This window comes from Hyalella azteca, unplaced genomic scaffold (genome assembly GCF_000764305.2).
Source record: "Hyalella azteca isolate HAZT.00-mixed unplaced genomic scaffold, Hazt_2.0.2 contig16054, whole genome shotgun sequence".
Classification (NCBI taxonomy): Eukaryota; Metazoa; Arthropoda; class Malacostraca; order Amphipoda; family Hyalellidae; genus Hyalella; species Hyalella azteca.
Window position 1 is genome coordinate 1 of NW_025945881.1, and position 21834 is coordinate 21834.

Genomic DNA, 21834 nt, shown 5'->3' on the forward strand with positions numbered 1-21834 from the left:
TCCGTGTGTTGACGTATCGACTCCTTACCATTTGCCTGGCTTCCCCGTAGCTTATGCGCTCTTTTGTTTGGGTGGCTATTATTTATTCTTCCATTTTGTAAATGGGACATGTGATGGAGCTGGCGGGGTGTGGTTTTCCGCAATTGGTGCATTTGATTGGGTTAGTGCAGGGCAGTTCATGTTGATTCTGAACGCAAATGGCAGCGGGCCGGCGACATGCCGCCACTCCGTGGTCTTAGCCCTGACATCTGAAGCATCGGCGAGGCCTCGGGATGTAAAGTCGCACCTGACAGCGCGTCCAGTCAACTACAACATGCGACGGGAGCTGGCAGCCATAGAAGGTCAATATATAGACAGGAAAGGGTACCAGTACACCCTGCTCCCTTCTCCTTGTACGATACACAGCCTTGACTCCGTACTGACTCAATTCTATTAGTAAATCTTCGTCTGTATTGTTCGGGCGGTTAGGGTACCAGATCGTGCCGCGAGTCTCATTGAGTTTCTCGGTGGGGAGCAGCTGTAAGTGGCACATTGGCTAAAGTCTTTATAGTAGTTATGGTTTGGCTCTGTCGGTAGTTTGTGACCTCAACAAGGAACGCTCCATTCCTGGTTTCAGTGATCTTAGTTGGTTTACCCTTTAGAGTTCTTTGTATTTCTCTGTTGGTTTTTATAACGTCGATACCGGAGAGGTGGTGGCCGTCATTGGCTGATATCGTGGAAAACTTCATCTGCTATTTGGGCGCTTGTCCAGAGGGTTCATTCAAATTTTCCAATGTATTGGATCTCCGGGGTGGGCGAGAATTCGTTCGTCAGGTCCTCGTTCCTAATTTCGCGCTATTATGATATCCTCGGTTTCGTTCAGGTTCATCTGTCCGCTGACTCCTCCGGCTCGCGAGTGTCGAGGGCAACGGCTCGGCCGTTTCGGCGGTTGGGAGGTCATGGTGGGTTCAATTGTGGAGAGCGGGGTCGTTGCCAGAGAGTTAGTTACGAGGGGCGCGTTCTTGGGAGAGTTCATTTCAGTTATCACGATGTTTGCTTTCGTCCGATACGCTGAGCAGGCACCCAATTAAGTGGCCTCCAACAAGGGGATCCCTGCTGTTGTGCACACGCAGTCCCGACGGGACCACTCATACGCTCGAATATAGCTCTGATTGTACCGAGCTCAGCAGATTATGAGCTTGACTAGTGATGCAAGACGGGTGCCACTCAATCCGCGCGAAGTTTAAGCAGCCCTCAGCTAACCCTTGCCACATGTGACTATTAAAGCTAGTGGGTCAGGTCTAGGTCCCAGCCAGGGTTCGTCAATCCAGTGAAAGGTCTTTGCGTATCCGAAAGAGAGCCAGAGCGTTACCAGAAGAGCGTTTGAGTGTAAGAAAAACATATTTTTGTACTAATTACATGTATTTTTCCAAACTGATAATTAAGAGTTATACAAGTATATAAGAAAAATGTATATCTTTTCGTGGACAGAAAGATGTCTGTTTAAACTTAGCGGGTTATCGCTCAGCACTAGCGGAATGACTTAGAGAGTCTGCTCAAGACAAGAAGTAAACAAACGAAGGATTTTCTGTTGTGAAAAGGGCGGCTAAGGGCTGTAAGCTTAGCGGCCGTCATTCATTTGAATCATCTAGCATTAACACGATATTAGATTAAAGATACGGACGACATCGGACGCGCGCAAGTTGTTAAGTCTGTGTCTGTCAATTCTACGACGTAAAAGGTAAAACGACGAATATTTGATTGATAGGAATTGACTTCAATGCTGGCGCTGCGGGGCATCAACTTAGTCTTAGGTTAAACCCTGACACTGGCTGACAGGCAGCACAGGCTTGACTCTGTACTGTCAAGTGTCAAGTTGACACTTGAGTGACTTGACAGTACAGGCCTACAGGGTTAAGTGTCAATGGGCTGAATGCACCAGTTTCCAGTGCTCATATAAGAAATATGATGAAAAAAATAGGTGCCTTCATATTATGAGCAATTGCCATTTGCCATACCTATTAGGCTATTTGCAGCCATTCAGGCATGTTAGGTTATGATTTATCCAGCTTATCCCACCAAAAAAGTTAACAAATAATTTTGCCTGAGTGATTCACTTATGACATTGACACATAACTGTCACAACACAGAAGTCTTGATTTGTTTTTATGTCCCATGATTAATTTTTATAGAAAAATTTGGTTTATTTCTGCATAACATACCTAACATAGTGATCTTGGCACTGAAATCCTAAAAACAGTCTGATTGTACAGCAAGTGTCAACTGAACATGTAATAAAGCAGTCTAACTGCTCTAATGTGACCGAAACTACGCGATCGAAAAAAACGTTTACATTTTTTTGCGGGAACTCATCGCAACTGATTTCTGGACAAGCTTCGCTGCATTGCATAGTGACCAAGCAGAGAGTTTTTCAGACTCTCCCTCAAGTTCATTTTTGAGTCCTATAAGTAGACCAGTAAAGTATCATGGATATTGGATACCACTCATACCAGCATTATCATACTTAAGAAATTAGTTTAAATCTTGAATAAAGAGGAAATTAAAAATGAACTGATTCTAAAAAAACTCTGGTTTGCCACTATGCTGCATTGTAATCCATCCAACATACCGGAAACCTTACTTTTTTTCTAAATACTAGTTGGCCGAAGACTGAGAAATATATTAAATGCAAGAATTTCAATCTAAATGTGTTGGCAAGATCTTCTGAAGGCAAAAATTTGGCTACTGAAGCGTCGCCAAAGATCTTGCAATATTCATCCACTCTCTGCACTGTGGGCCGTGGGTGGGCCTTATTTGAATTTGAATGCATGCATCGATTTGAAATCCTAGGTACGCATAGTATACGAGTCATAGAGCCTAAATTTTTAATATCTATGTAAAAAATGTACATTTCTGCATGGATTATAATGCTGTTAATATTAACAAACTTTGAATTATCTCTTATGCAAGAAATACTTGCTTAAATATTTCTATTTTCAATATAAGTGACTGGATGCAACAATCGGTTTGCAAGAACCAACATAGCCCTGAAGCCTGAACAACAGTAATTTCGATTGATGTTAATTTCTAAATTAAAATGTATTTAGCCAGTATTTCTTGCATCAGAGATACTTTCAAGTATTTCAATGCTAACAGCATCAAAATTCATGCATAAACGTAAACTTTTAATAGGTTTTACACTGTAATTTACGCTCCTAGTCCAAAGAACTGAGACCGATTTCAAATAAAAAATGACTAAATTTAATCCATCGCGCTTTCTGGCATCTTCTCTCACAGCTGTTTCCCGTTACAGTGCATTTTTTTAGCTTAAGTTGCCAATACATATTTAATGTAGTTTTCCGTAGTTCCGTTGGTACAAAACTTACAAAACAATGTTGAATTATTGATTGCTAATTTCTTGCATTAGGTTAATTTTTATGATTCAAATTAATCATAGAAGTTGTATCTCCATGATTCCATGCTGAATTAATATTATGAATGGAAGGTTCACATACAGGCTACAGTGATGCAGATGCCAGCACTAGCAGCGGCAAAAAAATGAACTACTTTATTGTTTTAGTATCTTGACTAAATATATAATAATATCGTATTCTATTTAGGTCCGGTCTCTTAAAGTGTTCCAGCAAAATATTTTCCATTATTAATTATTTAAATGTATTAACTTGTGGCGCAGTAAGATATATCAAATTGTTTGAATTTTAAACAAAGATTATGCTTCCACATCCAGATGCTAGTGCCAGCAGTGGCCATCAAAAGAACTATTTTATTGTCAGTATATTTACTATATAACTATAATAATAACAATATATTATTCTGCTTAGGCACAGTCTCTCAAAATGTTGCAGAAACACATTTCCATTGCTAATTATTTACATTTATTTGTTTGTGGTACAGCGAAATATTGCTTTTTTTTGTCTCCCATGTGTTCTTGTGTGTGACGTCACCGCTAGTCATGTGTTTACATATGGCTAGCGTGAAGATGGGACCAGTTTGGCATTGAAATGGATGGTTATTTGTGAATAATATTTTCGATTGTGATATTATAACATATTTCTGATTGTGAAATAATTTTGATTGTGATATTGTCACTTGACAGTAGTGTCAATATTTGAATATTGAAGTTCTAACATCATGAATTACGAGGTAAGAGTGCAAGGACTGAGCAAAGCTAGAATCATGGCTGAGGCTTAACCGATGTCATTGTCATTTTTTACGTCATTGATATCATTGTGGAACCAACGTAAGTAACTAAGGAATTTCCCAGTTCAAATATTTATTGATTTATTACTATCAATTTCGAAACTCCACATATTTCTAAAGGGAGTTGTGATGAGACCATGGGGTCGAACTGTTGAGTTTAGACCATTACAACTTGCAAGAGGAACCCAAGGACCAAGGGCATGGGGCCTTGCAAAGGGTTAAGACCGCCGCACGGCGGTGGACCGATGAGTACTCACAATAATTCCCTGCCACCATGCACTGAAGTGTAGGCCTGATGTTGTGGCCTGTTGCATATTCTTTTCCTTATTGTGCCTAAGGTGCCTTGTTCACAGAAGATCTAAAATTGTGTCATTTGACCAGATCTTTTCATGACTGATGATAATTTGAAATAGCTACTCGAGTAACTCGACTTCCACCAGGTTTGAAATGGTGCTAGGCAATTCAAATCTGAACATATATTTTTCCATAGCTGATAGCATCATAGCTTTATCTAGTCTGTTCTTGAACACATTCATACTTGATACTTGGAGGCTGGAGCACCAACAATGTCATCAGGTAGGCTGTAAGTCTGTAACACACGTGGGTGATTCAAAGCGAGAAGAAATGTTGGCGCATGGAGAAGTTGCAGCACAGTTTTTTTAGTTCATATCCGTGGCCCCTGGTGTTGTTTCTTGTTTCAATTTCTAGTAATCCTTTGCTGCCTTTGGGAACCTTGTACAAACCAAGAGTATACTTCAATGAGTTCCCCAAACAGATGTAGATAACTGAGGCTTGGAAGCTTCATAATCTTTAATCTTTCTTCATAGGACTTGCCCTTCAAGCCCGGAATTATCTTTGTTACACGTCTTAAAAGATTCTCTATTAAATTGTTGTCCTTTTCAAATCTTGGTGACCACTGACCACACTCCACACAACGTTTCCAAACTCTAGATTCAGGTGCATGACACTGATGATGACAGCAACAAACAACTGCTTCATTGCTTCTGCATCTAGGAACTTGTATGAGCGTCTGATTTGTCCGAGAAGTTTGTTGGATGTGTTAGCTTGCATTTCAACATGCTTAGAAAATTTCAGCTCCTTGTCAACATAATTTCCGAGATCTTTTTCCACACTAGACTTTTCAATCACTACTCTCTTGTTGCGGTTGCAACCATGTCTTCTCATACTGTAATCTTGCTGTTCATTGTTCTTCCCAAGGTTAAGTACTTTACACTTGTCAGCATTAAACCGCATCTGCCACGTATCAGCCCAGTTAACTAAACTGTCAACTGTCAAGTTCATCTTGCAATTGCGCTTTATTTGATGCATTCTTTACTGAATTATAAACTTTTGTGTCGTTGGCATACATGCTGGACACTGCTTCTGGCAGATTGTTGATTAAAGCAACAAAATGTATCCAGGTATGGTTAAGGTCAGTCTGGTCAGGATCTGACTAATTGTATTCAATGTTGTTTGGAGTGACTTTGGACAAATGATTGTTTACCTGAATGATGAATCTTGATGCATAGAATGAAAGCCAGGTAACCTTGTTAGACTAGGGAGGCCACAATTGCAAGGAGCTAGAATACTGCAGGCCAATTCCTCATGCTGTTTTCTCAATGCTAATTGCTAACACATGTAGGATGTAGCAAGATTTTTTTTGCTGTTTTGAATGAGCAAATGCAAATTGTATAGAGTGTGAAAAAGTTCTTGGTGAGGTCTGAGGAACAGAATGGTTTTAGATCCAGGTTTGACAAAAGAGAATAAAATAACATATATATTGTAAATGAATTGATTGAAAAAATGAGACAGATGGATGGAGCATCTACTTGGCCTTCATAGATGATAGCTATAAAAAAGCTTATGATATGTAGAGTTGATGGAAAATTACTGTGCCAGTCTGCCAGATATTGGAAGAGTGAGAAGTATGTGACTNCTGTTTTACGACGTGTCAGAGGTGCGTCCCGAGTTGCCCCGCCAGTCCCGAGATGCCCCGGTTGACGGTATCTTGTTTCTGCATCTCTTCAGGCATCTGTCTGTACACTGAAGAGATGGCTGCTAGACTATAAAGAATAGATGTGAGAATGCATGTTGCCTATAATGTTAGAGATGAAAAACTGAAATTGCTACTTAATGCTGATGATGCAGTAGTGATGAGTGGAAATGAGGTTAAACTTCAGATTATGCTAGGCTGGATAACTGAGTATTACAATAATTTAAATATGTGCTTTAGCTCAGAGAAGAGGCAGGTGCTAGTTTTTTTAATGGTTTATGTTTGACAGTACAGCCTTACAGGGTGTAACATCCTCAGCGTCTCATCATTGTGGGACAACCCCGTGGAGGTGTCAACGTTCCTGGCCACCCTCCCTGCTTTCGCCCATCTTCCTCCTCTTCCGGTGCCGCCCCTCCGACCTCCACCAGAGCCTCCGCCTATGCGAGCGTGACGTTTGGCGCAAGAAACAACAACAACAGAAATTGAAATTCAATCCCTCTTTCACCCTGTACTGTCATCACTCATTTGAATGTGATGTGAAAGTATGAAAATAAGAACTGGAAAAGTGAGTAAAATTATATGGTTTAAGACTATGGAAGCAAGGGATGGAAAAAAAAGATGAAATAGATGCCAAAGAAAGAAGAAAGAGATGCAATTTTTGGAGAGTGCACGGAGAATGAGTGAGAGGAAGAGGTTGCCAGGCTGGTAAGATGATAAAAAACCAAGCAATAATAAAATGATAATAACTGTAACAATAATAATGTATTATGAAACAAATAAGATTTGAGGCCTGAGAGATGTCAATATTTATTATGAACCTTGGAACTACAGTGCAATAATTGGGACTAGATCAAATAGCTCTTGTGCAATAATACAGTGAAAAATACAAATAGCTCTGTACAGTGCAATAATAGACCAAATAGCTCTCTACTTGAAATTTTTCTTTTGTTTTCATTTTGCTCTTGATATAAACTTCTCTCTTACCTGACATTTCTTCTCTCTACCTGACAAGTAACAAAAACACATATTTGATACATGGCAGATAGCTGATATGAAGGCCTGACTCATGAAAGTCCTTTTCAGGGTCACCGCCCCCCAAACCCAAAGGACACCCATGTCAAAGTCCAGACTCAGCTAATTAGCAGTCTAAGCAGACTCTGCACTGAAAAGGCAACTCATCAACCAACCAGTATGATAATGGTCATTATTTATTGAAATATTTTGTAGTGTTCAATTACCAGACAAAAATTGCATTGCTGTTTCTAACTTCCATTTGTTATAAAATTCTATAATCAACAACCAGATACAAATGGCAAGGATGAGATTTATAGCTTCAAATTTATTTAAATTTATCTGATCTGCCGATTACTGTCAATGCAACAGAAGTCAGCACTTGCCAGATCTTATTTAATTGACATAATTTTATTTGAATTTTCTGAGATTAGAAATTATTTGATGCAGAGATTATCTATTGTGAGTAATTTTAGACTTGCCTGCTCATTAAGTTGTTATTCATGATGGAGTGATCAAAATCAAATATGATAAGATTTAAGATGAATCTGCTAGGCATTCCCTCAAAAAATAAATAAGGGATCCTTATGTATTAAAAATAGTATTATGACTAACTGATCAACCATAATAGTCTTGTAGGCTAGTTGAAGTGCCCGAAATATAAATATTGTTTGTAAAATATTTTATGAAACTCATTGTGCTTATATTTTTTGTCATAATATAGTAAGGTAAGCTGAGATCACAGCTTTCATGGGGTAAGAAAGGACCAGTTCATGACATGTATTCTAATTGCATTTAATTTAGATGAAAGAATCTGTTAGAGCAACTATTTTCAGTCATTTCAGTGTTTGTTTCAACACTGCTGAAAGTAGTGAATTATTGGCAAATTTTTAAGGAAAACCCATGTGAAGAAAGGTCAGAAAATAGTTAACTGTATTTGGGAAATGAGCTTTATCTAATGACAAACAATTTTTTGGCCAGGTTTGGGCTGGTAACCTTCAAGTAACATGCAACTTTTAAGACATACTAGGTATTCCTACTTGCTACTATCACTGCTTGACATCAATGACATGCATTCTAAAATGGGGAAGAAAGGATGACATGGGAGTAAGATTGGTACCTAATAATCCTATTTACCCAATTATGGCTCTGTTTTAATTAACCAAATTGGTAGTCAAAATTGAATTAAGGATCCTGAAACTGCTGACCTGACCTGAAACTGCACAGATAGCCTTCAACCCTTGTATGTGGCAAGCTTTGCTTTGTAAAAGCCTAACTATGAAAAATGGCATTAGATTTCATACAAGGCCTCTTTACAAAGGGAATTTGTGAAGATGTTAAGCTGTGTGTGAGACAAGCCTATGTGAAAAAAAGACAGGTCTATCTGAAAAAAGACAGGCCTGTCTGAAATAATAATAATATGATAGGGCTTTGTCTTCTGAATAAGCTGAAGTATGAGCTTCAAGGTTGGATAAGATCACATTTGAAATGTATCATGCTTGGGTGAGGACTGGAAAGCTAAAATTTGCAAATATCAGTTCAATCTGTTACCCTTCAAGAGCAGAATAATAAAATAAGCTAGTTGAAATTGATTGCAATGTTCCCACAGCATGAGACATGTGGTTGTAATGTGAAAAGAGGAAAGTGAGAGGGCAATAGTGGCAGCCAAAAATAGACTGAAAAACACATTGCAGCAACAGAATAACAGGCAGAAGCAAATAGACTGAGACACATGGACAATGAGGACTATGATGCCTTATATGAATCAACCATTAAAATGAACACAATCAGTATATTGGACAACTGGAAGACCTCCGAATGAAATGACCTGAAGAAATGTTGGGGAAAAATACATGGAAAATGGAACCAGTGATAATTTCTGACTATCATATCAAATGAAAATAAATGATACTAATGAAATATACATGTACCGTCAAATGGGGTAAAAAGGGACAGGCGGGGTAAATTGGGACGTGCGTCCCACATTTTGTAGAAATGTTGTAGCAGCTAAACTAATCAAAATATTGCAAAACTAAAAATAGTGGCGTAAATTTCAACATTTTTACTATCTATTATGTATAAAGCTGTTGACGTCCGACTCTTAAGTTATTATCCATTGGTTTTATAACCAATTTGATAAATTTTCAGACAATGACACTAATGGAATATACCTACATGTAGCATTTGGCAGTGCTCTACAATGAATCAAAGCCAACCTACTATTTTCATGCTTAACAAAGTTTTCTCGTGGCAAATACTCCAATGTTATTGATATTAGAGTTGACTTCCTGCAACACAAAACAGTAACAAGTGGTTGTTTAATCAAATAATGTGTTTCTAGATGGATAATATTGAATATCAGATTTATATTTTTACTATAAACCTTGTAACATGAGAATTACCTGTTGGTCCTTTCTTACCCCCATCCTGGTCCCATCTTACCCCAATGGGGTAAGATGGGATCAGCTCACTTTTTTTAATCTGTACAGAAAACTGTGTTGTATGCAAAAAGTCTGAGTTGTAGCTTTAAAGCCCATTGCATAACCACACCTTGTAATAAGTTTAGGATTTTTTAGTTATTCATGGTATAGATGCTACATGCCTGTTAGTGATTTCGGTCCTGTCTTACCCCATCTGACTATAACCCAGGTGCCAGCTTGAAAATGTTATTGATGGAATTTGCCTATCTCATTCCAAAAGAAAATGATACCCGTTTCCGCATGACAGGTAAAAAGGGACACCCCGCTGGGGTAATTAGGGACACCCTTAAAATGCATTTACAGTAGAACCTCAGTTAGCAAAGGCTCCAGTTAACAAAACTTATCGAAAAATTAGTATAACATTGGTTGTCACAAAATTGTACCTACATCGAATGATATATATAGAATTGTGCACTGGGCATCATAGAATGAAAAGTAATTGACCTGAACTATGATTTATTTCTCCAAAACATATGATGGTTGTCACTAAAACATTATTTTCTGTAATCAATCTTTACCATCTGAAATAGCACTGGTTATCGCAGCCCAATGCGAAATGTCACTACTTCAACTTGGAACCTTAGCTGATGAATTAATGCATCTAGTCCGCAGCAACCTAACTAAATCCAGCTCTTCCATTGGCGCCATTCAAGCAAACAAGAAGGAACCTTCATCTTCTCAAAACTGGTCCGCTCAAACTACTCAAATTCCCTATGGCTTGCATCCATTCAGCAAGGATCAATGTCCCAAGATGTGCAAATTCCACCTCTACTTTGCAGGAAAAGCTACCAAGTGCAACCCATGGTGCCAGTGGCCTAACAAAAAGGACTGCAAAATACAACCCAACTCGCGTCCTTCTTCTCCGGCAAGATCCGCATCAAGCAACCAGGAAAACTAGCAGGGCGGGTTACCACTGTAATCTCCGGCCCGCCGCATCTGGAAGTCTCTGCACAAATTGGAGCAGCTAAACTAAATTTTGTTATAGACACGGGTGCTGCTGTGTCAATATTGCCTCAAAAATTTGCAATGGGAAGACATTCGCACCTACAGAGAAGCAACCCTAGACATCGTAATACCAGCACTTCTCCTCAGTTTCTCCTGGACAATGGTCATTGCCGATACCATAAACCCGCTGATTGGATTCGATTTTCTCAATCATTTCAATTTGTTAGTGGATTGTGGTGCCAATAAATTAATCAATAAAACAACAGGAAAGCAGACCACAACCAACAGACTTGCGAGCTGTCCCGTGCAGACGATCATCATCGATATTTCAGCTCTATCTGAAGAAGTTCAATGCCTTTTGCATAAATATCCTTTGCTTCTTTCAACGAAAAGTCGAAAACCACCACAACAACTCAGACTGGAACTGTTTTGCACTGAATCAACACAGGAAGCGCTGCGCCTACATTTTGCAAACCTAGACAACTATCAAGTGAGAAGTACGCAGCTGCCAGAAAAGAATATCAGAATCTACTCTCATCAGGCATTGTACCGCTGTCCAGTTTGCCATGGTCCAGCCCCATTCACCTCGTACCCAAAATGGAACCAGGTCAATACCGGATCTGCGGGGACTATCAGACGCTCAACGTGGTAACTGTTCCAGACAGATATCCAGTACCACATATCCACAGCATTTCCAACAAATTGGAAGGTAAAACTATTTTTTCAAAAATCGATCTAGTTCAAGCTCATCATCAAATTCCTATGCACCCAGATGACATTGGTAAAACTGCTGTAACCACTCCATTTGGTAAATATGAATACTTGAAAATGCCATTTGGTCTACGAAACGCAGGTGCCACATTTCAAAGGTACATGGATAGTCTATTCATTCATTGCCACTTTATTCCAAATCATTGTCTCTTTCTAATGACGAACAGTCTGCTTTTGTTGATGTTAAGAAGGCACTTGCGAATGTTAAACCTCTTGCTTATTCTTGTTCTTCAGTGACCCATTATCAACTTGTCACAGACAGCTCTAGTTACGCTGTGGGAGCCGCACTGCACCAAATGCTTAACTCAGAGCCCTTACCAATTGGCTTCTTTTCAAAGAAATTGTCAGAGGCACAACGCAAGTTTTCAACTTTCGACCGTGAGTTGCTTGCGTGTTATCTTGCTGTCATTCATTTCAAACCGCAAATTGAAGGAAAGTTCGTAACTATTTTTACCGATCACAAACCTTTGTCTCCTGCATTTCGTAAACAAACCCCTCTAAAGACTGATAAACAGCAATGTTACATGTCATTGATAACAGAATTCATTGCAGATATTAAATATGTAAAAGGTAGTCAAAATGTTGTGGCCGATTGTCTCTCTAGACCTGTTAATTCTGTAACCCTTGATCCATGTGATTTAAATTCCATATCGGTGCAACAACTTCAGGATGAAGAACTTGTGCTGTATAAAGATAAGCTCAAACCGTTTACAATTGCTGATCAGAGCATAGTTTGGTGCGACGTTTCCTTGCCCATACCGCGCCCCTTTGTGCCTAAGCAATCCCGATTTTTGAATTATTTCATAACCTCTCACACCCCAGTGTTGAATCTACCATCAAAATAATCAAATCTAGATTTTATTGGCCTGATATTGATAGGAATCTCACAGCGTGGGTGCGTGAATGTCAATCTTGTCAGCAGAGCAAAATTCATAGGCATACGAAATCTAGTGTACAAACCTTGGGTCAACCTTCAGATAGATTTCAAACTGTTCATTTAGACCTTGTTGGTCCTTTGCCTTTAGTCGTGCCAAAGAATGAAATTTATAAGAGTCCATACCGATATTTATTAATGTGTATTGATAGGGTGACAAGATGGGTAGAAGCTATTCCTATTGTTGACATTACTGCTGCTTCTGTTGCCATTGCTTTCTTTGAAGTGTGGATTTCTTGTTTTGTTGTGCTATTGAATGTTGTCACAGATAAAGGTACTCAATTCGAATCTGAACTTTTTTCTGAACTTTCAGCATTGGTAGGATTCCAGCGACTACGTACCACAGCTTATCATCCGCAATCAAATGGTATGGTAGAACGTGTGCATAGAACTATCAAAACCGCTATCACGGCCCGAAAACAAAATTGGTTGAATGCTTTGCCTATTATACTTCTAAGTATTAGGAATTTGCCTGATGATTCTGGATTTTCTCCCGCTGTTGCCGTTACGGGAACCTCATTACTGTTACCTCATCCTTTGATAACCAATGACAATTCAATGTTCAATAGTGACTCTGTTCGTAATTTAGCTGTAGACATGTCAAAAATTGATTTTTACCAAATGTCTGACAGGAAAATCCATTCAAATCCAAAATCATACATCCCAACCAAGCTGAATCACTGCAGTCACGTATGGGTACATGTTGACAGAGTGCGACGTCCCTTGGAAGCACCGTACACAGGTCCCTTCAAGGTTCTGCAAAGGCATCCAAAATTGTTCATAATACAAATCCCAACCGGAGCGAAACAAGCTGTATCCATTGACAGGTTGAATCCGGCACACATTCCTTGTCAACCAAAACCTCCAGTTGTGGATCCAGAAGTACTTGCCGAAGAGGTTACTCCTGCCAGCGAAACACTGCCGGAAAACGCCTCGAAATGCTCATCTCGAACTGGACGTAGAATAAAATTCAAGAAGGAAGAGGATTTCATATACTACTAACGTCAAGAACCAATTTGTGGCTCCACCTTTGGGTGGGGAAGCCATGTAGCAACGTCCCGCCTGACTTCTTTGATCAATCCACCAAAGTAATAGTTCATTCTTGTGTTGACCTTGTCATAGCCGTTTTGCTCCTTGGCAGTTTATCTACAGCTCTGTACCTGTAAACAATACACTTGAATCACAGCTTACTCCAGCCTCTCCCTAGCCTCTGAGTGTCTAGAAAACCTTTATTACTGCATTATCAGATCAATCTTTACATCTCTTTCAGGTATGTTTTTCACAATCTTTTTTTGTTATAGTGAAATCACTTGACTGGGTTAAAATTGTTGAAATTACATACAAACCATCCTGTAAGCTTACAGATAAAGAAGAAATGCTACATGGCTGCTGATATGAAGCTTGCAGTGGACAAAGTCGTTGTCAATGCTCAACGGCATGTCCATGGATACAGTAATATCACATTAATAATATGGTAATTAATGAATATGGTAATACAATATCAATAAAGGAAAAACAGGTAAAAATCACAGAAAATGTCATTTATTTTTGATCTACATCATCTGCAATGAAAGAGGAGGACTTCAGAGTACTGTTAGTAATGGATGAGTACACTCTGCATGCTTCAAACATTTTAAAATTAACTTTTATTGCAAGTGTCCCGGATTACCCTGTTCCCAGGGGTAAATCGGGAATGTTTTATTTTGCGTCTGGCACCTTACGAATAGCATATGGAATTTTTTGAAGATGCCATTCGATAGCCCTTGCAAAGAGCTATAAAATGAGCTTAAACTTGTTTCTGAAATGTTTCATGGTAAGAAGTTATTAACAAAAAGCGCTCAAAACCGTCCTTTTTTACCCCGTTTGATGGTTGTACTACTCTGCAGTGCTCTACAATGAACCAAGGCCAATTTACTATTAGGGCAAGCCCAACAAAGTTTTCTTTTCTTGTGACTAAATCTCCAATAACAATGTGACTTATATAGAGGTTGACTTCCTACAGCAGAAAACAGTAATAAATGGTTGTTTCATCAACTCATGTGGTTCTAGATGGGTAATAGCAAATATTAGGTCCATACATTGATTGAAAACTAAGAATTAACAGTTGGTCCTGTCTTAACCCTGCCTGGTCCCATCTTACCCCAGTGGGGTAAGATGGGACCTGCTCATTCTTTTGCTCCACACATAAAACTGTATTATTTGCAAAAAGTCTTGAGTTGTAGCCTAGAAGTCCATTGTGCAAATATATGCACCATGTGATTGGTTCAAGGTTTTTCAGTTATTTGTGGTATAGGTGCTAAATGCTTGTTAGTGATTTTGGTCCTGTCTTCCTCCATCTGACTATATAATAGATTTAGTGCAGGCCTTAGGTTTTCTTGTTATATTCTCTTTTGCTTTTTCAAACTGGTTAAAAACTATCAAAATGTTACATGTCATGCAAGAGTGAGTGGACTGTGGACCCTAATTTTGAATATTGGTCAAAAGTTTCCTAAAAAAGTTTTTAAAAATGGTTGCTTCATGGGTTATTTTTGGAAATTGCTTGTAAAACTAATCTGTTGCCGTTCTTCTTATTTTCCACAGAAGAATTTGGGGAGAGGTCATAAAATGGCTGAAATTGGCCATATTCACAGGTGTTTTTTGTACAATCCACATGTGGCTTCTGCCCAATTTTCCATTTAGTAGTGGACCCCTTTGCCTTGGTTTTACATTTGTCATAAATATTTATTTTGCTTCTAAGTTTCATTGATGTAAAAATATGTTGAATAAACTTCTTTGTCATATTGCAACTGGCAGCAAATGTGCTCTTTATTAAATAATGGGACCCAAAGGAGCCACAACTAGCAGTGGTGCTGCTAAGAAGAATGCAGATTCAAGTTGTAAACCATCAGTTGCCCATACCAGATTGAAATCAAGCCTCTCTAAAGGTAATCTCAATTTAATTTTAATGTTCTATATTTTCATGATCTCACAAAATAGTATGAATGTTTATTAACATGCTGTAGATTTTTATGCTTTTGCCATTTCTTTAGAGCATTAACTAAAGAAATTTTTGCTGTGCAGCTATAGAGGCAGTTGGTGCCCCTGAGCAAGCAGCTACTGAGAAGGTGGAAGATGAAATTGATGAAGAGGAGGCAAATGAAGCTAATGAAGCACAGGGAAAAAGTTGCAATGTTGAGGATGAAGGAGCAGAGGAAAATGATGTAGATGAAGCAGTTGATGAACGCGAGGCTGATGATGGTGGTGAGGAGAATGATGGTGATGATGATGAAGAAGAAGAGGATGACAGAGAAGCTGACCAACCCAAGAAAAGGAGACGGCAATGGGAGCTTTGGTCATCTGAAGATAAAGATATCTTTTTTGAAGCCATCAATGAATGTGGCAAGAATTTTGAATCCATTCAGGTAAAATGGAGTTATTTTATTGAAATGATAAACTTACTTTTCTATTTGTAATGTGTACAAATTATATTTCTACTTTCAACCATAGTTTTAGTCTGTAAGTATCTGTTTTCATCCCCGTGTTGGTTAAATATGATAAAGTTTTATTGAAATGATAAACTTACTAATACATTTGTAATGTGTACAAATTATATTACCTATTTCTACTTTCAACCATAGTCTGTAATAATATTGAAAAAATATTGAAAATGAAGTAAAATGCTAGAAAATAAGTAAAATATCATAAAATATAAATAGGCATAATTATCTATTATTTGACAATACCTGACTGTTTCAGGCTTACTTCAAAACAAAAATTCAGAAGAAAGGCCTTCCCTCTGCTCAAGCCAAGAATAAAGACCAAGTTAGATTCTTCTACTATCGGACGTGGCATAAAATTTCTAAATATATTAGTTTTGCTGGCAGTAAGTACTTTCACTTGCCATGTACTCTATACTCCTAAACATTTTTTTGTGGATTAGTATGTCATAAGGAAGTTCTAGTTTAGTTTGTTAGCAATACTACCTAGTTATTCCGAGGTAGCTTCACTTGGCACTGTTCAGCATTTTATCAAGCAATTTTTTAGCAGAAATTTGTCAAACTATACCATACTTTCAATAAGAACCCTTTCCAATCCCCACCGCATGTAAGTGTTATTCATACTTTCAAGATCTTCAAATACAAAGATTTAGGAAATCTTTGAAGGATGATCTTATTTTTCTGCCTTCTGACAAACATTTCATGTTCCTGCCAGTTGCTAAGAAGTCCACTCAGGAGATATATGGTCTTGTGAACTATGGAGAGTTCCGGCGTCGGGTTGGAGGCACACTTGACTACAAAAGGGGACTTCAGTTACAAGAACTTGTGCTGCAAGGAAGTACAAGTGTGCGTGTAAAAGGGCGAGCCATAAGGATACGTACACCACAATGCAGAGCCCTGAAAAAATTCAACCAACCCCAAGGTATCATTCAACCTCATTTCTCTCTATCATTGACATACATACTCATTATCTTGACATTTCGAGTTAGTGCTTATGTATTATAAACGATGTTCATATTACCATAGAGATGTCACTATTACATTAATTATAAATTATCTTGTGCAGACAAGAGTCGTGCCAGTGAGCCGCTGCCCCGCAGAATATCTGTGATGTTGTCCTCGGGCAGCATGGCCGCCTGGACGCACGTGCACAGCCTGGCACACAACCCTCGTGTGAAGACAACGCTCTCCCCCAACAGACCTCTCAGGGACCTGCTCATGTTCCTCCAACTCAAATGGAGACTCAAGAATCTCAAAACGGTTTGTTGGCCTGCATGTCTGTTAAGCTTTTCTGTTTTGGGCCTATGCCATTGTTGTTTCAATGCAATTTTATCAGGATCCTGCAGTATTGGACGAGTGCACAACCAATCAAGCAGTGAATTTTTCATTTGTAGTTCAATGAGATTCAGTGTTATGAATAAATAATAAGATAAACTATCATTCTCAGTTATTTGATCCATAACTTTCAACTCATATTTATGTCATTTATTTGATGTTAATTTTCCTTATGTTTGACGAAAAGCCTGAGTTTTTGCAAGCGACCATGAATCCTACAAAAAATATAACACAGTACTCACTGCAGTGAGTGACAGAGAGCGCATTTTCTCGTCGACGAAAACGAAGTCACGGACGGACAGACGGACGTGGCGCGCACATTAGTGCATTTTTTACATAAATGAGAAAATGCGCTAAACATTAGAGCAAATCTAGATTGCAATTTCTGTGATCTACAAACGATTCCTCTTTTTACAATGCAATTTCATTGGTTGTTTCAGTCCAAGCTAATTGAATTGCACTTGCAGTGCGCATCACTTCTGATGAAGAGCAACCAAAGCGTGTCTGTGCCTGAGATCCAAGAACCTCTTCTCAGAATCCGGCCCTCACCTCAATGCAGCGTGACTCTTTCTCGGGTCACTCAGGTACTGTAGCATTTATTTCCTCAGCATTTGAATAATAAAGAGCTTTTTTAGTGTGGAGACAAATCATAAAAATGATATATGTTGTTACAAATTCTCCAAAAATGCGCATCTATATTTTAGCTAATATTTTTCACACTTTCTCCTTTAATAAATAGAGTTAAGTTTGTAATAATTCATAACCTTCCGCTGGAATAGGTAGCAAATTTCTTATTGAATTTTCGGCGATTCTGATGGCTTATTTCCAAATATATTTGTATAAAGCCATATGAAAGAGACTCCTAAAATCTAAAAATGCATATGAAAGCTCATGAAATAAACATTGTAGCTTCAAAGAAATGCTTGTCGCCTGAATTCTCCAATATAAGCCTTTAGGCAAAAAATACCTAAATTTTAGTTTTGTGGCGATTTCCAATTCTTTCACTTCGATGAGTCTTGTCCTTGATCTCAGGTTACTGCAGATCAGCATCCCTGTGCATCTCTTTTAAGCCATGAGTCATGGCTGAAGGAATCCGGAGCCCAAAAAACAACCAAAGCCAAAACAAATCGTAAGAGTAGCAATCCTACTCAAAAACCTTTCCCTAAGAAGCCTGAAGAAGAGACAATCTCTAAGAAGGCTGAAGGAACTGGTGAATTTCAAGCATCTGTATCAGTTGTGGATGAGGTTTGGGAGGCTTCTCAGGAGGAGACAGATTTCAGCGATGCTGAGGAACTTGGTATTCAGAACAGGAATAAAACAAACTCCACAAATTTGTGCGCCGATTCACAAACTTCTGATGAAGATCACGAAGCAGTGACAACTACATCGACTGTACCTCCTTTGAGCCGCTCTCGGAATCAAAGTAATAAGAATAGGAATAAAACTAATTTGTCTGTGAAGTCTAGCGGCCTTTCCACCAGCTCGTTAGACCCAACAGCTAACTGTGATAATTCTTTGCCAAAGAAACGTAATTTATTAAACCATCCGACCGTTGGTGGAAGCCTTGCCACTGCCCCGGGCTGTGAAGCTGTTAGTGTTGTTCGTAAGTCTAGGAAGGGCCGAGCTCTGAAGATTAAGTTTGCTACTAATACATGTGACGACTCGCACGATGAGGCTTTGAATGAAGACTATGATGAACACGATACCGAGTGCGACGAGGAAGAGGTAGAGGATGAAGAAGACAACGAAGAAAAAGAACGCGATAATTCAAAAGTTAAAAATGAAGTTTCTGAACCCAAAGAGGCCAAACCACCCGACAAAGCAGCGCCGGAGCCTGCACAGCTCGCAGTCGAGCCGTTGTGTGCCCGCGTCGCTGCCATCAGGGCCGGATGGACGCTCGCCAGCGTGGGGCGTCTCACCATCGGAGAACTCTTCGTCATGGTTAACAAATATGGATTTTAGCGAAACTTTAATGTTCTCTTCCAGGTTCAATTTTCGATTTTGGTAGATCGATTCTGCACATCCCAATGCATAACGACGTTTAGCAGAGACGCTTTTGCTTGCTCTGGTTGTAACCCCAACTTTAGAATAAATGTGAAATGTAATGCTTTTTGGAGCTACCAATTCCTTGTAGTGTACAATTCTTATTTTTGGAATCATTTGGTGAGAAATATGACTGCTTTGACTCGTCTAACATATGTGAAACTTCCTTATTTCTAAATGCCAAAATTGTGAATTTTCAACATTGGGATTTCATTGGAGTTTTAGCTCGATTTATTGGAATTTTCAATATTTCAAGCTTAGTTTTCATTGATGGATTTGAACGAAAATTAAGGTATCGATAATGCTCAGAAAATCTTTGATCTGCTACAAGAGTTTACTTCGCATTGCATGTGCATTTCTGAAAACTCATTTTTTTCTGTGCAGTTGGGAAGAATGAATCCATTGCTGCTTGAGTACGAATTCGAGAGCGTAAAGAAAGAGCCTGGCAGTGAAAGTTCACAATCCACCAGCCCTGTCACAACTTTAGCGAGAGATACTGCCGTGCCTGAGTCTTCTGACGAGTCAAAATTTAAAATCGACGTCAAGTATAGCCCTTCTCCTGGAGCAGTGAACGCTAATGGAAATGCTTGTTTCTCTTCCATTACAAGGGATACAGCCACTGTCAAACCTTTGGTTACAGCCGCTGCCAAACCTACTTCAGAGCTATCGGGAATGCTGAGCCAGCTTCTAGACATGTCTTCTCAACTCTTCCACAAGAATTCCTTGTTGGAAGGGAACAAAATGTGTCCATGTCGCCTGAGTAAAGGTTTCAAAAGCCCTTTGGGTGGAGCAGCTTCAAGGAGCCCCAGAGTTCCGGCGTTACCTGCTGCAAGATCTCCTGATGTTGGCGGCTCGAATTTCGCGGTTCCTGCTGATAGATCAAGACCTGCTTCTGCTAAACGCCTCATTGCTCCAGATGATGTGGATGCTGCGGTTAGTCATGAAAATAAGCTAGCATGCTCCACATTATTTGCTTACACTTCGGACGGACATTAGAAGTTCGGATAGACATTTCTGGCAGTAGAAAAAAGGTATTAGATAAGTACCATCATACGGTTTTGTGACTTACTAAAGATTTGAACAATCTCAGTTTGTAGAATTATTGCTTGGTGTTTGAAGTAAGCTGAACCTTTCTAATGGTAGGTATCATTTTTCAAATTTTCATCCCATGGCATTAAAGCATTTTTGTTCATTTGATAATTTTGCTATTTAAAACAAAATTTGTGGTTAATTTTGTCATAAATTCATATCAAATATTATGCTATTGGTTCTGTGACATGTAATTCGTAGCTAATCAAGTAAATGAGCTTTATTAATCAATGAAACCGGTATGTCGGTTTAATGATTGGCATATTTATTATGATATTTATTGATAAACCAACATTTATTGATACCTTCGTTTAATAATTGGCCTTTGCAGGCGAAATAATGATTTTTATTGATATATTATTTTAATGATTGGCATTTTCAGGCGAAACAATGCTCTTTATTGATATATTATTTTAATGATTGGCATTTTCAGGGGCGGAAACAATGCTATTTATTGATATTTTGGTTTAATGATTGGCATTTGCAGGCGAAACAATGCTATTTATTGATATGTTGGCTCAATGATTGGCATTGGCAGGCGAAACAATGCTATTTATTACCGGTATGTCGGTTTAATGATTGGCATATTTATTATGATATTTATTGATAAACCAACATATTTATTGATACCTTGGTTTAATAATTGGCATTTGCAGGCGAAATAATGATATTTATTGATATATTGGTTTAATGATTGGCATTTGCAGGCGAAACAATGCTCTTTATTAATATGCTGGTGTAATGATTGGCATTTGCAGGCAACTGGGAGCAACAAACGCCACTGCGTGCGTACAGGAGAGAGTGTGAACGTGATGGTGAGCGTCACCGCTGGAGACTTCAGAATGGAAGTCCCTGCCTCAGCGACCAGATCCACTGCTGTGCTCTCGGACCAGGCCAAACTTGAAGCTGAAATTTCCGTGAGTTGCGACCATTTTTAGCGCATTTTTTCATTTATGGAAAACAGGCGCTATTGGGCTCGTCATGTACGTCCGTCTGTCCATCCGTCCATCTGTCTGTCTGTCTGTCCGTCCGTGACTTCACGTTTTCGTCGACGAGAAAATGCGCTCTCTGTCACTCACTGCAGTGAGTACAGAGTTATATTTTTTTTGGGGGGGGACGGGATTTTAAGTGGTTTGATAACTTGATTAAAAGAAATGTACGATCTGAAACTAGTTATTTATCTTTTTTTATAGCATGTTTTGAAGTGAAGAATTTATTGCAGATAAAACTCAACATCACTTGAAGGAAATTTGCCATAAATTTCAAACTTAATGCCCTTGAGTGGGCCAAAAACTGCCCAACACCTCAAAGCTGGAAGCCTTTAATAAAATTCACATAGATCCCATTGACACACCTGTCAAAATACTTCTTAAGTGAGCTGTGTCACTAGTCCTGGAATAGTATATTTGACTAGTGACGATTTACGCTAGACTTGCAACTAGATTACGTCTTTTCGTTACAAAAGTGTGTAAACATGTGGTTTGTTTGACCACGAGATTAGAGTTGTACCAGGCTGCTAAAAGTGGCACTTTTTCCAAAGCAGCCATATTGATGAAT

The 21834-nt window shown here is 38.9% G+C and overlaps 1 protein-coding gene across 1 annotated transcript; it reads left to right on the forward strand.

The window, feature by feature from the left end:
* Window positions 1–14916: 14916 nt before the first annotated feature.
* LOC108668038 lies at window positions 14917–21520 on the forward strand. The gene is made up of 10 exons (XM_018155168.1): window positions 14917–15258; window positions 15395–15735; window positions 16070–16196; window positions 16526–16732; window positions 16877–17070; window positions 17613–17729; window positions 18178–19086; window positions 19573–20121; window positions 21036–21194; window positions 21500–21520. The coding sequence occupies exons 1-10, from the start codon at window positions 15150–15152 to the stop codon at window positions 21518–21520; spliced, it is 2733 nt and encodes a 910-aa protein (XP_018010657.1). The 5' UTR covers window positions 14917–15149.
* The last annotated feature ends 314 nt before the right edge of the window (window positions 21521–21834 follow it).